Raw genomic sequence first — 16,339 nt, 5'->3', positions numbered from 1 at the left:
ACTTAGCAATGTGAAATTAGCCAGTTGTGCTAATCATGGCAATCACTAATATACGAAAGTTTAAAATGTCGACACTTGAGTAACTTTATATTTAACTGCAGAGCGGTGACTAAAGGTTGCCTAAGATCCTCTTACAGTTACAATAAATTAATGAAATAAAGAATCTAACTGCAAATTTGAGGCTTTTTCATCTCAAGTAACAGGGTGAAATGATGCAGAAGCATATTAATATGTTGTGATGTGGTTCACATATGTATTTTGTTGGGTGTACAGAAAATCTAAACCAAATTTAAAAAAAGAAGCTATTATCTATCTGGTGAATGATCGATTCTGATAAACTGTAATTCGTTTCTGGGATTAAGTTGTAAGTTAAGTTAAATGCCTTGAACCCCTAACCTGAGGGAGTTTACTTGTATTTATTTAGTGCAGAAAGAGATCTCTAACATCACATTGCTGTATATTGGATGAACAAATAAGGAAGGTTACAGCCTACTTTCTATCTGCTCTTGCTCATTCCCTTAGAATTAAGATAATTTCCAAAACTCAACAAGCAACAATTAACAAAATTAACAAATAGGACAACTTCTGTTTATAAAGTAATGTCACAGCAAAATTATAGCCTACTGCCCAAACATGCAGTATTCAGTCAGTTGTGCTTTTACAGAGAGCTTACAGTGAATCATTTTAATTAGCTTTAAACATGTTATTTACAGTTGTTGTTGTTGAACCATATATTATCCTTAAGGCTTTTAGTGTGAAGGTTAGCTGGAAGCATTGTCTCAGTACATCTGCGGCATTGACATTTTTGACAAAATAGAGGCTCACCTAACTACTTTGTGCAAAGGGTCTCTCTTTTTTTTTAGCTGCTGTGCCGGACAAAAGCAGTTCCTCGGTTTCAGTGCTGTTAGGACGAGTAATCTGGGAACAGGGTAAACATACCAACCATACCACTCTGAAGATTAAAAATATCTGTGGAAGTTAACTTACTTTGCTTTGGTCACTAGGCTGCTGGAGATAGCGGATTACTCATGTTGTTTTCTTCTCATAAAGATTATAAAGTCTAAAGTTAGATACTGTACGTTCTCATTCTCGTTAAAACGCGCCTCCTTACTTTCATCCTGCTGCTAGTGTCTGCGGTGAAGAAACGCTTAGTTTGATGGATGATCAAAAGCCCTGTTTAAGACTGCTTCTTTAATAGTGCAGTAATCATATACAATCTGTGTGGTAGTTTGATTTTATTTCATTTTAATGTTGAAATGGTAAAATGCATGATGGTGCAGCTAGCAGCACGGTTGCCTTGAAGGTCCCTGGTTTGAATCATAGACTGGGGTCTTTCTGCGTGGAGTTTGCATGTTCTCCCTGTGCATGTGTGGGTTCTGTCCGGTACTCTGGCTTCCTCCCACAGTCCTATAACACGACCATTAGGTGTTGCCCTGTGATGGACTGGTCACTTCACCAGGGTGAACCCTGACTCTCAGCCAATCATTTCTGCAGATATGCACCAGCATGTATAGACAACATAAAAATGGATGGATTGTAATATGGCAATGATAACAGAAATCACAGTTACCGGTGTATAAAAAAAAACATATTTGAAATAAATATACAAACGACGCCTAGCCTGGTGCGGGGGACATTTAAAGCCTAACGGCCCAAAAGGCTGATTCTGTGGAAATCACAGAATCAGTTAAATCAGCTCAGCAGGTAATGCTAAAGAGCTCCAGTTTAAACCCCGCAAACCTTCTGGGCCCTTCAGTTTTTTTTGCAAAATGAAGACACTGCTGTGGCTTTTTGTTTCTGTTACTCCAGCTCTCATGCATCCTCCCTCCCTTCAACACACCAGCTGACCAGCTCCGCCACACCTCCACGCTTGCATGAAATCCGGCTCCATCAACAGGTGCTGCGGGACCCAAATTGAACTTGTGTCATCGCGTGAGGCGCAAAGATGACAGAGCATCCATCAAGACACCCAATCATGGGTTCTAGCCCAGTGTTTTATAGGCCTGCGGCCATCCCAGGTGCTCTGGCTCGTCACCCCCTGTCATCAGAAAGCTGCAAAATAGCAGAGAAATCCCAGACTGACATGAGCAACTCTTAAGAAGAGACCTGTCTCTGAGAAAAGATGAATCATTCGTATCCCTCCTCACACAGTGCATAGCCATCACGAAATGAAACCGCGGTGTGAATAAGTCATATCCATTCCTCCTCTGACAAGGCATCAGAGGGTGTGCTGAAACAAAAATTACCCACTTCCCCCCAAGAGTAATGTGTCACAATTCTCTCTTCAACACTTGTCTTCTCCTCCTGCTAGATTCATGTTTGGTTATTTTGAGTTTTTTAAGCGGCCTTCATAATATCTGGGAATGGGATTTATCAAAATGACATGTAGGGGTCCCTGTTGCATGTTATGAATTTTAGTGCCTTCATGCGCCTCATTAGCTCCTCGGCTCACTCTTTGAAAGCAACTCGACTCTTTAAGGGCTTCCTGGAGTCTTAAAGAAAAACAAGCGGCATAACAAATAGGCTAGTCCACATTATACTGCTAATTTATTAAAGAATTAAAAAACAAACCGATATAAGATAAAAGCTACCACAAAATACGTCACATTGAGGCACCCCTTTAATTAAAGCTGTTGTCACAATGTTTTCTCTCTTGACCTGTTTGGTGAATTGCTAAAAAAAACTTGTGTTAAGTGGATCTACAAAAGAAGATGTGAAGCGCATATCACATCTCAAAGGATGATTATTAGCTGAATTAATCAGAAACTAGGTCGTACTGTCAGTTTCACTTTTATCTTGTAGCCTCCTGTATGCCAAGGTAAAAAATAAAGCATCTGGATAGAGTAACGTCAGGTTAAGTTCTGGTATTATTGACTCATTGTTATATTTGAGTTTCACACAGATCGATTCCCCAGCAGTAGTATACGTGATATACGTGGAGACCTGCGCTACTCGTTTTCCAACACGTCTGACAATGAAAACTCACACTCATTACTCCAACACTGTCAACACACTTCTTCACTTCACCTGGTAAACAATCGGCGCACCCTTAAATTGTCCACATGGGCCAGGCTTTACTACCTGTCGGCTTATAATACAGTGGGATTTTAAAATTATGTTTCAAAATGGGCAAAAATTTACTGACATGCTATTTCTGTGGTTTAAAGTGTTTTGATGCAAAAAAAAAAAAAAAAAGGACAGTCATGATGTGTTGCCTCGGCCATCACTCTTATTAAGGGACCAATAAATAATAATGTCACTTTTAACTGACACGTGTCACAACGTTATGCCAGCAGCATCTGGAGGTGATAGCAGTTAGCATTAGCAAGACAGACGGCAGCTGTGTGCCACAGCGCTGCTCAGTGGAGGGACAGCAAGATGTTAGATCTCGGGAAAACGTGTGTGTCAGTTTGGAGCCACAAACAGTTCACACTGGAGTTAGATTCAGGCAGCATTTTAAAAGTAATGGGAACGACCTCGCAAAAAAATCAGATACCAGAAAAAAATCGTAATTGAGCATTAACACCTGCAGTGGCAATGACGTCCCTAGTGTTTCAGATCAAAACAACACATACACAACTGACAACAGGCTGTGCCGTTTCCTCAATGGTCCGTTGCTGCTGTGAAAATCCACAGAATCTTTGCTTCTACAGGACAGATATATGGTGATGTGTTCTGTTCTATTTCTGGTCCGGTTCTCTTTCTGGCTTCCATGTTTGTAGGATGCTGCTCTCTTGCTAAGATTAAATATCAAATGTGGCGCTCTGTTTTGGGAACCCTGGGAACTTTCATGATTGGCTCATGAACCAGGAAGTAAACATGGGCTACACTCCGCACCAAAGGTATCCCGGCCCGTACCTCTAGTTTTGAAAGAAGAAAAACTTGACTAAAACAAGTCTATGGTGATGATAATGTCTCAAAAATGTGTTTTATTTCATTGCATTTGGACTCTCGTAAAATGCATTTTTGGCTAGGCACATATATATAGTAGAGAAGAAACAGTGTGACAGCTGCGTTATGATTGGACAAGGGCCAAATGCTGGTGGTGAAATGGCTGGCCACACTGTCCCTATAAATGTGTAACGTTAATATCAGAAAGAAGAGCTGATTGTGGAAGGAAAATAACAATAATAATAATAATAAGTGTCCAACAATCGTTGAACACTTATTAGCAACTTTGGTTGAGATTAGTTGGAAGCTTCCTGCTCATTTTGACAAAACAGGATCTACAGGTTGCCTATAAGTGCCCACAAACATTAAGATTTAACTATGTAACAATAGGGCTGCCACTATTGACCTTCTTTTTTCTTACTTACATTTTTAATTAATCATTTTTTTTCCTCAAACAAGCTGATTTTCAGTTGTTGCATACCACAAAAACATAGTAAATAATGCTCTAAAATGCTCGAGATAGATAAAGTACCTCTCCATCATACCAAAAATAAACCAACAAACTAAGGCCTTATTTTGTCTGTGTTTATTAATAAGAAAATGCATGTGTGTTCAGAATGATGAGAGAGAATTAGAAATACATAGAAAGAGACCTTGGTTCAGTCATGAGTGCAACACCAATGGAATAAGAACACATTTCTATTAAACCTTATCCCTATTAAAGATGCAGTCTTGAGTTTCATCTTGACTGTGAACTAAACAAAGCAGACGGTTGTAGGTTTATGGAGAGAAAGGATATGTTTATATCATTGGAGAAGAAGTGTAGGTGGTGGAGGAGTATTAATACCTCGGTGTTCACCTGGACAACAGACTGGACTGGAGACACAACTGTGAAGCTTAGGTCCTTCAGGGTTTGCCATCATCTGTTGGGGTGGCAGCAATAGAGCCAGTGACTTAGAAAAGCTCAGCAAGCTAATGAAAAAGCCTGGCTCTGTTCTGGGGACCATCTGGAACCTCTGGAGACGAAAGTGCAAAGAAGGACTCTATACAAAATGAAGGTTGTTATGGACAACCCTGAGCATCGTCTTCATCAGACTGCTGTACATCAACAGAGCTGTAAGACAGACCGCTACAGGAGAGCCTTCCTGTTCACCGTCATCAGCGTCTACAACTCTTTGAAGAAACCTGTTAAGATTTCTCTCCAGAACCTTGGTAATATGCCGGCCCTTATAAATCCAACCCTTAAAGCTCTGGCTGGAATTGATATGTCCCTTATGGCACAGTGGTCGACCGCTCAGCAGCCCTGGGGGAATCCACGCCTCAGTAGGTTGTTTTGGTGGACCTCCGCTGTAGTAGGTGGGTGGTGATGATGTATACAGTATAGTATATCCTTTATACTGTTGTTGATCCGGACTCCAGATTCCTGAATAAATTCAAATTCAATTGGTATTTTCTATCTTTCAGATCTAATTTGTCAAGATTATTTCTAGCTGAATAGCAATGCCACCTGTCTGAAATGATGTAAAGCAATCTACCCCGCTTCTAGGCTAATTGCTTAAAGGTCAGATTTGTTAGAAAAAAGCAAGTAGGTAAATTAAACAAATTCAATTTCAAACCGATATAAGATAAAAGCTACCACAAAATACGTCACATTGAGGCACCCCTTTAATTAAAGCTGTTGTCACAATGTTTTCTCTCTTGACCTGTTTGGTGAATTGCTAAAAAAAACTTGTGTTAAGTGGATCTACAAAAGAAGATGTGAAGCGCATATCACATCTCAAAGGATGATTATTAGCTGAATTAATCAGAAACTAGGTCGTACTGTCAGTTTCACTTTTATCTTGTAGCCTCCTGTATGTCAAGGTAAAAAATAAAGCATCTGGATAGAGTAACGTCAGGTTAAGTTCTGGTATTATTGACTCATTGTTATATTTGAGTTTCACACAGATCGATTCCCCAGCAGTAGTATACGTGATATACGTGGAGACCTGCGCTACTCGTTTTCCAACACGTCTGACAATGAAAACTCACACTCATTACTCCAACACTGTCAACACACTTCTTCACTTCACCTGGTAAACAATCGGCGCACCCTTAAATTGTCCACATGGGCCAGGCTTTACTACCTGTCGGCTTATAATACAGTGGGATTTTAAAATTATGTTTCAAAATGGGCAAAAATTTACTGACATGCTATTTCTGTGGTTTAAAGTGTTTTGATGCAAAAAAAAAAAAAAAAAGGACAGTCATGATGTGTTGCCTCGGCCATCACTCTTATTAAGGGACCAATAAATAATAATGTCACTTTTAACTGACACGTGTCACAACGTTATGCCAGCAGCATCTGGAGGTGATAGCAGTTAGCATTAGCAAGACAGACGGCAGCTGTGTGCCACAGCGCTGCTCAGTGGAGGGACAGCAAGATGTTAGATCTCGGGAAAACGTGTGTGTCAGTTTGGAGCCACAAACAGTTCACACTGGAGTTAGATTCAGGCAGCATTTTAAAAGTAATGGGAACGACCTCGCAAAAAAATCAGATACCAGAAAAAAATCGTAATTGAGCATTAACACCTGCAGTGGCAATGACGTCCCTAGTGTTTCAGATCAAAACAACACATACACAACTGACAACAGGCTGTGCCGTTTCCTCAATGGTCCGTTGCTGCTGTGAAAATCCACAGAATCTTTGCTTCTACAGGACAGATATATGGTGATGTGTTCTGTTCTATTTCTGGTCCGGTTCTCTTTCTGGCTTCCATGTTTGTAGGATGCTGCTCTCTTGCTAAGATTAAATATCAAATGTGGCGCTCTGTTTTGGGAACCCTGGGAACTTTCATGATTGGCTCATGAACCAGGAAGTAAACATGGGCTACACTCCGCACCAAAGGTATCCCGGCCCGTACCTCTAGTTTTGAAAGAAGAAAAACTTGACTAAAACAAGTCTATGGTGATGATAATGTCTCAAAAATGTGTTTTATTTCATTGCATTTGGACTCTCGTAAAATGCATTTTTGGCTAGGCACATGTATATGGTAGAGAAGAAACAGTGTGACAGCTGCGTTATGATTACCATGACCCAGACAGTCTAGACTAATATGATACCCTCTTTTGCATCTGCATCATAAGTTTTTCTTTCTGGTCATCATCTCTCCATTTTGGTCGATTTTTAATTCACTCATTAACAAAAATGTTCAAGATGTATTTGTTTATTTGCACCAAAACCTACCTGGCAAGACGTTTTGGCTGTTAAATGAACCCAGAATCCCTTTACGATGCACCTCCCCTCAGTTCACGGGCCCAGACTGCAATCAGGTGTCTACTCCTGTAAGTGCATCACAAACAGAGTCCTAAAGGGGATGGGGAAGCATTGCTCATTTTTAATTACTTTACCCAAGGGAATTAAACTGGCAGCGGTGTGGCCTCGGGACGGCCCTTCTTGGCTTTCAGCTTGCCTAATTGTGTGCCACTCACATAATAAGTAGCTGTTTAGACTCTGTCACTCACCTACAAGACAGAGTGCTGCTGTGCTGCAGGGACCACTGCCTGTTCCACAAAATTACCCTCAGCCTAAAAATAGACCACTGCATTGAACACGCACACACACACAACACACGCAAACACACAGGACAGTCTATCTGTGTATTGTCCTCTCGCTTGGCCAACCCTCCTCCCTCTAATTAGTAAGTTTGTTTGCTTCTTTCCAGCTGTGGAATGGCAGACGTTAAACTCACATCAAACAAACATCCACTTCTGGCATTGATGTTTGCACCTGTGAGGTTTTAGGCATGGATTGCTGGGGAATGTAGTCATTCTTCTGAGATATTACAGTACTGTAAAATATAATGTAATTTAATGGCCAGTGTCCAAATACGTTAAATGGCATATAGTGTGTATTGCCCCCCCCCCCCTCAAAAAAAGAGGTAATAAATAAATATGAAAACATAACACCATTTACAATTTGTCAGCTGCTACACTGAAATGCCAGTCTGGCTAATTTATTGAAATATCTAAAAAGTAGGTCTAATTTAACTTTTTGTTGTGCTGTAGCTACATTTATGATGTATGACATTTCATCAAAGCTCAGATAAAAACAGCATATAAAGCCTTGAAAATATACAAATATTCTCTCTTCCTGACTATAGTTTTGCATCTTATTTTACTAATTGCCATACTTTCCAATGCAATCATGTTTTCACGTCTGCCCATATGGGGAGCTTCAAGTGATCAGTAGAACCAAAAAAACAAATCTGTTTTACATTTCCACAAAAACCTTACAAAATGTTTCAAATATTTAGTGATTTTAAACAAATCTACCAATTAACCAGTTTGAAAAAAATAATCTGCTTTTATACTCTATCTTAGATAAACAAGACTCATATGTTTTGTACACGAAAAGTGAAAATACATTTTAGTATATAGAAATAGAAAATATAGATTTGCAAATATTGGGGTTTTTAGATGAAGTTCCTCAGGGTTGAGTGATGAGAACAATGTGTTTTATTTTTCACATCCATGATAGTTGTAAAGTTTTTAAACTGTCTGCAGAAGGGACTTAAATCAACTTTGAAGCCAATGGGAGAACACATAAACAAGTCAAATATTTGGCTATAACTTTACTTTAACCCTAAGTAAAGCTACTTTTTGCTATTTTGACAACTTAAGTTTTGATTAATGATCTACATTATTGTGCAAAAGCTTTATGCCGATATGGAAAAATACTGCAATCTAAACGTGCTTTCAACAATGGAAGTGTTAATATATATTTTTTTTATCAATCAACAATAAGCAGTGAATGAACGGAAGATAGATCTAAATCAAAACGATATTTGCTGTGACCACATGTTGCCTTCAAGACAGCGTCGATTCTTCTAGGTACACTTGCACACAGTTTTTGAAGGAACTCGGCTGGTAGGTTGTCCCAAACAGCTTGGAGAACATACCACAGATCTTGTGTGGCTTCATCAAATCCATCTGTTTCTTCATGTAATCCCAGAAACACTTCATGATTCTGAGATCAAGGGTCTGCCAGGGCCATGCCGTCACTTCCACGACTTCTTGTTCTTCTTTACACTGAATATAGTTCTTAATGAAATTGGTTGTATGTTTGGGTCGTTGTCCTGCTGCAGAATTTGGAGCCAATCATACACCTCCCTGATGGCTAAGTATCTGCTAGTATTTCTTAGCATTGAGGACACCATTAGTCCTGACCAAATCTCCAACTACATTTGCAGAAATGCAAACCCAAACGTGCAATGAACCTCCACGATGCTTCACTGCTACCTGCAGACTGTCATTATTGTACCACTCTCTGGCCCTTCAGCACAAAAACCTGTTTCTGCTGCAGCCAAAGATTTCAAATCTTGACTCATCAGTGCAGAGCACATGCTGCCTTTTTCTGCACCTCAGTTCCTGTGTTTTTGTGCATAGTTGAATCACTTAACCTCGTTTCCATGTTGGAGGTATGTTTTTTTGGCTACAATTTGGCAGCATAAAGACCACTTTTGGCCAAACTTCTCCAGACAGTAGATGGGTGTACCTGTGACCCACTGATTTCTGCTGGTTGTGAGCTGATGGCCCTGCTGGACATCTTCCGATTTTTAAGGGAAAGCTTAATGTGTTTTTCAAGTTTTCTTGCCCGATGTTGTGCCATTACTTACTGCTTTAAGTTATTTAATGTTTCATAAATAACTCTCGGCCTGTTAGGTATTGTCCGGTGAATACCCAAACAGCTGATATTAGATCAATGGTTGAAAGGGTGATTTGAGCACTGGCGTTCTTTTAACAGCAAACTCTGAACACACATAGAATAAATAGGTCACAACTTCTCTTCAAGTTCAAGAATTTACAGAAATAAACATTGAGAGAACATCACTATAGAATACTGTTTATCTTAATCAACACTATATTTCAATCAACATGGAGTTTTTCATTTGGAGCCACACTCAAAATTAAAGTGCAAACCCCACTACAGGCAGATTAAAATTTGTTGTAATGTCTTTTAAACAAATCAGAATGAAGCTCAGTAGCGTGTGTGTCCTCCACGTGGCTGTATGACCTTCCTACAACGCCTGGACATGCTCCTGATGAGGTGGCAGATGGTCTCCTGAGGGATCTCCTGCCAGACCTGGACTAACACATCCGCCAACTCCTGAACAGTCTGTGGTGCAACGTGGCGTTGGTGGATGGAACGAGACACGGTGTCCCAGATGTGCTCAATTGGATTCAAGTCTGAGGAACGGGCGGGCCGGTCCACAGCATCAATGCCTTCGTCTTGCAGGAACTGCTGACACACTCCAGCCACATGTGACATTAATGAGCATTAGCGTCCGTTTGGTATAAATGGTTGATCATACACCCATCTACAGTCCAACCGAATGCCTGACTTCTTGCAAGGGCAACCATAAGAATCGAGGCTGGCTTAAAGACAAAGGGTGGTACACCGAATATTGATGTGATTTACATTTTTCTTATGTTCGTTCACTTTGCATTTTGTAAATTGATCAAAATAAGCAAACATTTTTATAGCAATCTTAGTTTCCCAAATGATTTCACACCTGCCTAAAACTTTAGCATGCAACTGTATATTTCAGTTTTGCTGTTTCCGCTTTAATTTTTAATTACGTTTAGTTCCTGGTACCTTTAACACGCCATCCGCCGTCTCCTCTCCTGCTTTTGGATTTGGCTACCACCTTCAACATCCGTTTGTTATTGAGGCAACTGCATACAAGTCAGATACTCAACAGAATGCTAATTCTCTATGTTTGTGGTTCAGGTGAAGCTTGTTGTCGCATCAATAATCTGAATAAAGTTTTAAAGCTAAATAGTTATTAACTGTTCTCTGTAGGTGCTATAATTTTGATTTTATTCTTCGGCCTGTGTGTGTGTGTTATGGTTTCTGGTTACATTGTAGTGTGTCCGACGGCTTTCTTTTAACCCACGTTGTCTAATATGTTACTGACAGTACATAAATGCAAACTAAGTAGAGCCTTAGAGTTCAAGCTCAACTGCTTAACTTGCAAATACCAGTGGATTCTCTAAAATGTCAGCGAAGGCACTGCCGCTGCACAAGTTAGTTTCTCAGGGGAAAATATATTTGTGAGGACGCCGACAATTTAACATGCCAGATGCTATTTTTGGAAAGGAATGCTTGCTGTTTGTCAGCCATCTTTCATATACATGTCATGTTGGCTTCACTGCGATTGCGGCTCTTCTGGGACACATGGGTAGATACATTGTCATCACCAGAGCCTCTGGCTGCTAATAGGGAGTCACTCTTTTATGTTAGCTGTGTAGTTTAATGCCCAGACTCCCATAAAGGTACAGCACTATCAAAATTGTTTCACCTTTTGTCACTTTAACCACAAGCTGCAGTGTACTTTGTTGAGATCTTATGTGAAACTCGACTCAAAATAGTGGATGATTTAGAAGTAAAAGGAAACGATTCTTTTCCTCCTTGATGTACTTTAGTAGGATCCTCTTAAAGCACTTCATCATGACAGGGGTTACAGCAACAGGATGGTGGTCATTGAAGCAGATGGTGGTTGTTGTTTTTTTTTTTTTTTTAGGACAGGCACAATGATGGATGATTTCAGACAGGCAGGAACTGTGGAGAGCTGCAGGGAGAGGTTGAAGATGTCAAGAAAAACCTCTGCTAACTGGCCAGGACATGATTTAAGTGTCCAACCTGACACCATGACTGGACCTGCAGCTTTGTTGATGTTGACCTTCTTTAAGGAAGGTCACTTGATGCAGCTGCAGGACGAGGGCCTGATGGTGCTCCTCTGGCTGGGGAAGACATTCAGGCTTCCCGCTGCTTAGAGGATAGAAGCGTGCCAAGAAGCTGTTTAGGGCGTCAGGGAGAGTCGGGTCGTTGCTCAGCCGCTGGTCGCTGTGCCTGATGTCTGCGATGGTCCTGATGCCTCGCCACATGTCTCTGAAGTGGTCCTCGATGCACTGCTTGTACCTTTGCTTGGCCTTCTGGATGCCTTTTTAAAGTTCACTTCTAGCCCTGCTGCAGGCCAGTCTGTCTCCTAATCTGAACGCTGCATCACGAGACTTCAGCAGGGACCGCACCGAGCTGTTTCTGGTTGGGAAACACAGATGATGTGTAACTTTCTAAGTCAGTGTCCTTGTTTAATACATCCCACTTTATGTCAAAACAGTCCTGTCGAGCAGAGGAGGCCTCTTCAGTCCAAACCTGAATGGTTTTGATCACAGGACTGGGTCTGCAGATCAGTGGCTTGTAGGCGGGGGACCAGGTCAACAGAGATGTGATCTGATGATCCAAAGTGAGGAGTTGCAGCAGCTTTATATGCTCCTGGGAACCTTTTCTATTTTTTCTGCCAACAAACTCAGAAATTTCACCCTTTGAGTACAAATGAGTAATGATGTAGCATGAGTAAACCACACCCTTCAACCAATAATGTACTTTAGTGTAGTAGTCCTGGAGAAACCTGGTATTTACTGTGGCGGTAATTGTTATAAAAGGATGGAGGAGCACTGGCTAAGGCCAAGGCATATTCATGATAGTCTCCATCCAATATGAATAAGCATGGGTTGTTTTACAAAGAATGATGTTAATAATTCCAGTGAGAAAAATGGCTTCTGCCCCAAAATGCTTTCAGCTGAAGCTATCACAAAAAGGGTTGAACAAAACCTTGTGACTGCAGCATTTACAAAAATGTGAAAAGCATATGATGAAATGTGAAGCCATGTCAGGGGTAAGGCACTCCAGGTACGTTGGTATGACCACAACCTTTGACGGCCTAGTCTCAGAGTTACACTCACCTTCTTTATTGTTTCAGTGCCCTGCACCCACATCTTGTTTCACAACCTGGAATTAAAATGGATTGTTTGAGAGTTTGTACCATTTAATTTACAGAACATGCCTACAACTTTCAAGATGCATATATTTTTTTTATTGTGAAGCAAATAGGACAAAATAACAGACAACCCCCTCCCTTAATATCAGTACTTTCTAGAGCCACCTTTTGCAGCAGTACCAGCTGCATGTTGCTATGGATAAGTCTGTATGAGCTCGCCACATGTTGCCTCTGGGATCTCTGCCCATTCCTCAAGGCGATGCTGCTCCAGCTTTCATGTTGGATGGTTTTTGCTTGTGAACAGTGATCTTGAGAGTTTAACCTCAGATTCTAAATTGGATTGAGGTCAGGACTTTGACTAGGCCATTCCAACATATTAGATGTTACCCCTTAAACCACTGGAGTGTTACTTTAGCAGTATGCTTTGGTCATTGTCCTGAAGGAAGATGAACCTCCTTCCCAGTCTCAGGCCAAAAGCAGACTCACAGGTTCTGACCAAGAATATTCTTGTATTTAACACCATCCAACTTTTTCTCGACTCAGATCAGTTTTCAAGTCCCTGCTGCTGAAAACATCTCCACAGCATAATGCTGCCACCACCAGGCTGATGGTGTTCTTGGGATGATAGGATATCTTGGAATTTCACTGGACATAGCATTTTCCTGGGTGATGGAAAAGTTAATTGTTTTTGTCTCATCTGACCAGAACACAGTCTTCCATAGATTTGGGGAGTCGCCTACGTGCCTTCTGGCAAACTCAAAACAGACCTTCTAAGTAATGACATTTTTCTGGTCCCTCCTCCATAAAGTCCAGCTCTATGGAGTGTGGGGCTCATTGTGGACCTGTGGACAGATCCTCCAGTCTCTGCTGTGGAGCTCTGCAGCTCCTCCAGAGTCACCTTTGGTCTCTGAGCTTCCTCTCTGATTATTGCCCTCCAGGCCCGGTCTCTGAGTTCTGGTGGGTGTTGCCAGGTCTGTTGTGGTGCCATGTGCTTTCTATTGAAAGGTGATGGATTTGATGGTGATCAGAGAGGGTACGTTAAAGATTTGGATATTTTTTATAACCCCACCCTGACTTATACTCCATAACACCTTTGTCCCTGACTTGTCTGGAGCGCTCCTGGGTCTTCATGGTGTGATGCCTCTTGCTTAATGGTGCTGCAGCCTCTTTCAGAAAAGGTGTGTTTATACTTACAGATCATGTGACAATTAGACTGCACACAAGTGGACTTCATGTCACTGATTATTCAGCTTTTGAAGACTATTGGTGTCACCAGAACGTTTTGTGGCCTCATTGCAGAAGGTGTTGATACATAAGCACCAGTATTCAGTTTTTTCCATCTCACTTCACCATCTTAGGCGTTTAGTTGCAGATCAATCACATAAAAAAAGATGAAAAACATTTAAATTGCCGGTCTGAATGTAACACACTGGGTATAAAGCCAAGGGGAGTGAATACTTTTTGCATGCACTACAGCTGTGTAAACTTTTCCTTTACAGGTATCTGTCATTTCACACGCCTTCCAGTCTTCCTTCTTCTCAGCCAATGCTCAGATGTTTTGGCTGTCTTTGACAAATGTTATAGCAACAGTGGCTGTCGCTGTCTCAGAAATCAGGTGGAAAATTGTCTGTCGTCAAGTAATGACTGTAATTAGGTAACAATTGGGGCAGAAAAGGAGAGGTATCAAAAAAGATAATGATGGTGTGGATGAAGGGCTGTGCAGTGCTGCTGGAAGTGAGATTGAACGCTCTGATTAGATACAGGATGCCTATTACCAATTATGTGCCCCTCAGATGAAGTTAGCTGTCCTGCTTTTAATGTGAATATCGTGGATATCGTGTAATTTGATGCATTTTTTTTTATTTTTTGCAAAATGAAATGAGATCTTGGAAAAAAGAGCATTTTGGAGTTTGTTTCTTAAATTTCACTGCAGCGTTACAATTCATAATACTTGGCAAAGGATAAAGGCATTTTTCTCCTGGTCCAGATGACATAAATATAGTCTTTTATAATGGGTACCATTAGTTATAGCATCAGCATTTCATTTAAACTGATGGGGAGCTATTTTTATGTTGCGTTTAAGCCATGCAATATTTCATTGACTGATTGATGTATTCTTACTTGTTTGGTTTTGTGTGATGCAGGCCTCTCGGTCCAGCGGCAAGATTCACAGCTTTGGGAAGAGAGAACAATCCATCAAGCGGAATCCTAACGTCCCAGTGGTGGTCCGGGGATGGCTGCACAAACAGGTAAGACCCCCCTGCACAGATGTGGTGGACACACTTTAGTTGCTCATCCCCGTATTGATCAGAACTTATTTTACGGCGTAGATCAGTTATATTTGGATAGAAAGCCACTTCATTAAGTAAACCTTTCCTTCTGCTAAGGTTTGCTGCTATCAGGGTAACTCATTTAGGAAACTAAGCATCTGTTTTCCCATTTTCAATTGAGATTTAAGTTGTCTAGAAATTATTTAAAGGGACATGTCTGCCGTCACTGTGGCCTGCAGAAGGGTCCACTGTCAGAAGTCATATTTTTTTGTTTTTAACTCGCCATAACTCAACTGCATGCATTAATAATTTCGGGAGTGATAACATATGAAACAGCCAGAAACGTGGTTTTTGTTCAGTGCCACAGTCAGCCTGGACCTCCTCTGACCAGATGGAGTCAGAAGAGGAACGTCTACCCTTTACTCCCAGATCCCACATCCTCCGTGCTTTCCCCGTTCCGTTCACGTCCGACTGACTGAGCAACAACGTTGTTATACTGACACCCCTTTTGAAACAAAAGTCTCATAATTAGTTTAAAACGGTGCTACATTTCTCAAAAGTAGTCAGATTGTGGTTGTGGTTTAGTTGAAATGGGGGGACTCAAGCCTTGGACTTGGACACCACAGCACTAGCACTTACGTCCTCCTTGCAGGTCTTGAGACTTGACTTAGAGGCAAGTTGAAAAGACTTGACTTAAAATTGCTGTCATCATTTGTAAAAGTAAACAGCCATGTAAGCAGAAGACTGTAGCTCCGACAGCTACGTGTATACATACTCTCTTGTAAAACGATGCGTGAAATGCAGTATTTTGGCTTGTATCTGATTGGATTATGTCCACTTCAGTCCTTAAAGGCATAGACTTGGAAAAAAAAAAAGACTTGTGAACATCTTTGGCGTTTTGTACTAAACTGTAACCGTGGTGTTACTGGGTGTCAGTACGCTTTGCATTAGGCACTACATTCAGCTCATGCAAGATTGCCATTGGGAAAAGCTGATAAAAACCCATGTCAATATCATTAATATAATACAGCTGCCTTCACAATATGCACACTAGTTGGGTCAAGAAAGTTCCAGCTTCTTCTGTGGCCCACTTTTATTCCCCTGATTTATTCAGTGTACTTCGGAAATGTAGAGCACCTGGTGATGATCACAGACGGGCTATTACTGGAGAGCATTTGCTTATTTAAAGTTCTACTTAAAATAACTGTGGTTGGCATCGTCCCACTGGAAGACGCCTGGCCTCACTACAAGGCAAACAGGTTACTGTGAGCCGATTAGAACGGGACGCCAGCACATAGTGGCATACTGGCACTGGCTAAGACACACACAGCTGCACCTGACACCTGCATCATAATT

The 16,339-nt window shown here is 41.1% G+C and overlaps 1 protein-coding gene across 13 annotated transcripts in view; it reads left to right on the top strand.

Moving 5' to 3' along the window:
• The window catches only part of LOC105926237 (pleckstrin homology domain-containing family A member 7), a 222,529-nt gene that overhangs the window by 146,513 nt on the left and 59,677 nt on the right, over positions 1 to 16,339 (top strand). For all 13 annotated transcript variants that reach the window (XM_036146563.1, XM_036146554.1, XM_036146571.1 and 10 more), the window contains one exon: positions 14,858 to 14,962. In XM_036146563.1, the coding sequence (XP_036002456.1) occupies positions 14,858 to 14,962 (105 nt within the window). The remainder of the gene's footprint in view (positions 1 to 14,857; positions 14,963 to 16,339) is intronic.

The sequence above is a fragment of the Fundulus heteroclitus genome, chromosome 2 (genome assembly GCF_011125445.2).
Source record: "Fundulus heteroclitus isolate FHET01 chromosome 2, MU-UCD_Fhet_4.1, whole genome shotgun sequence".
Classification (NCBI taxonomy): Eukaryota; Metazoa; Chordata; class Actinopteri; order Cyprinodontiformes; family Fundulidae; genus Fundulus; species Fundulus heteroclitus.
This window is presented reverse-complemented; position numbering and strand designations above follow the sequence as displayed.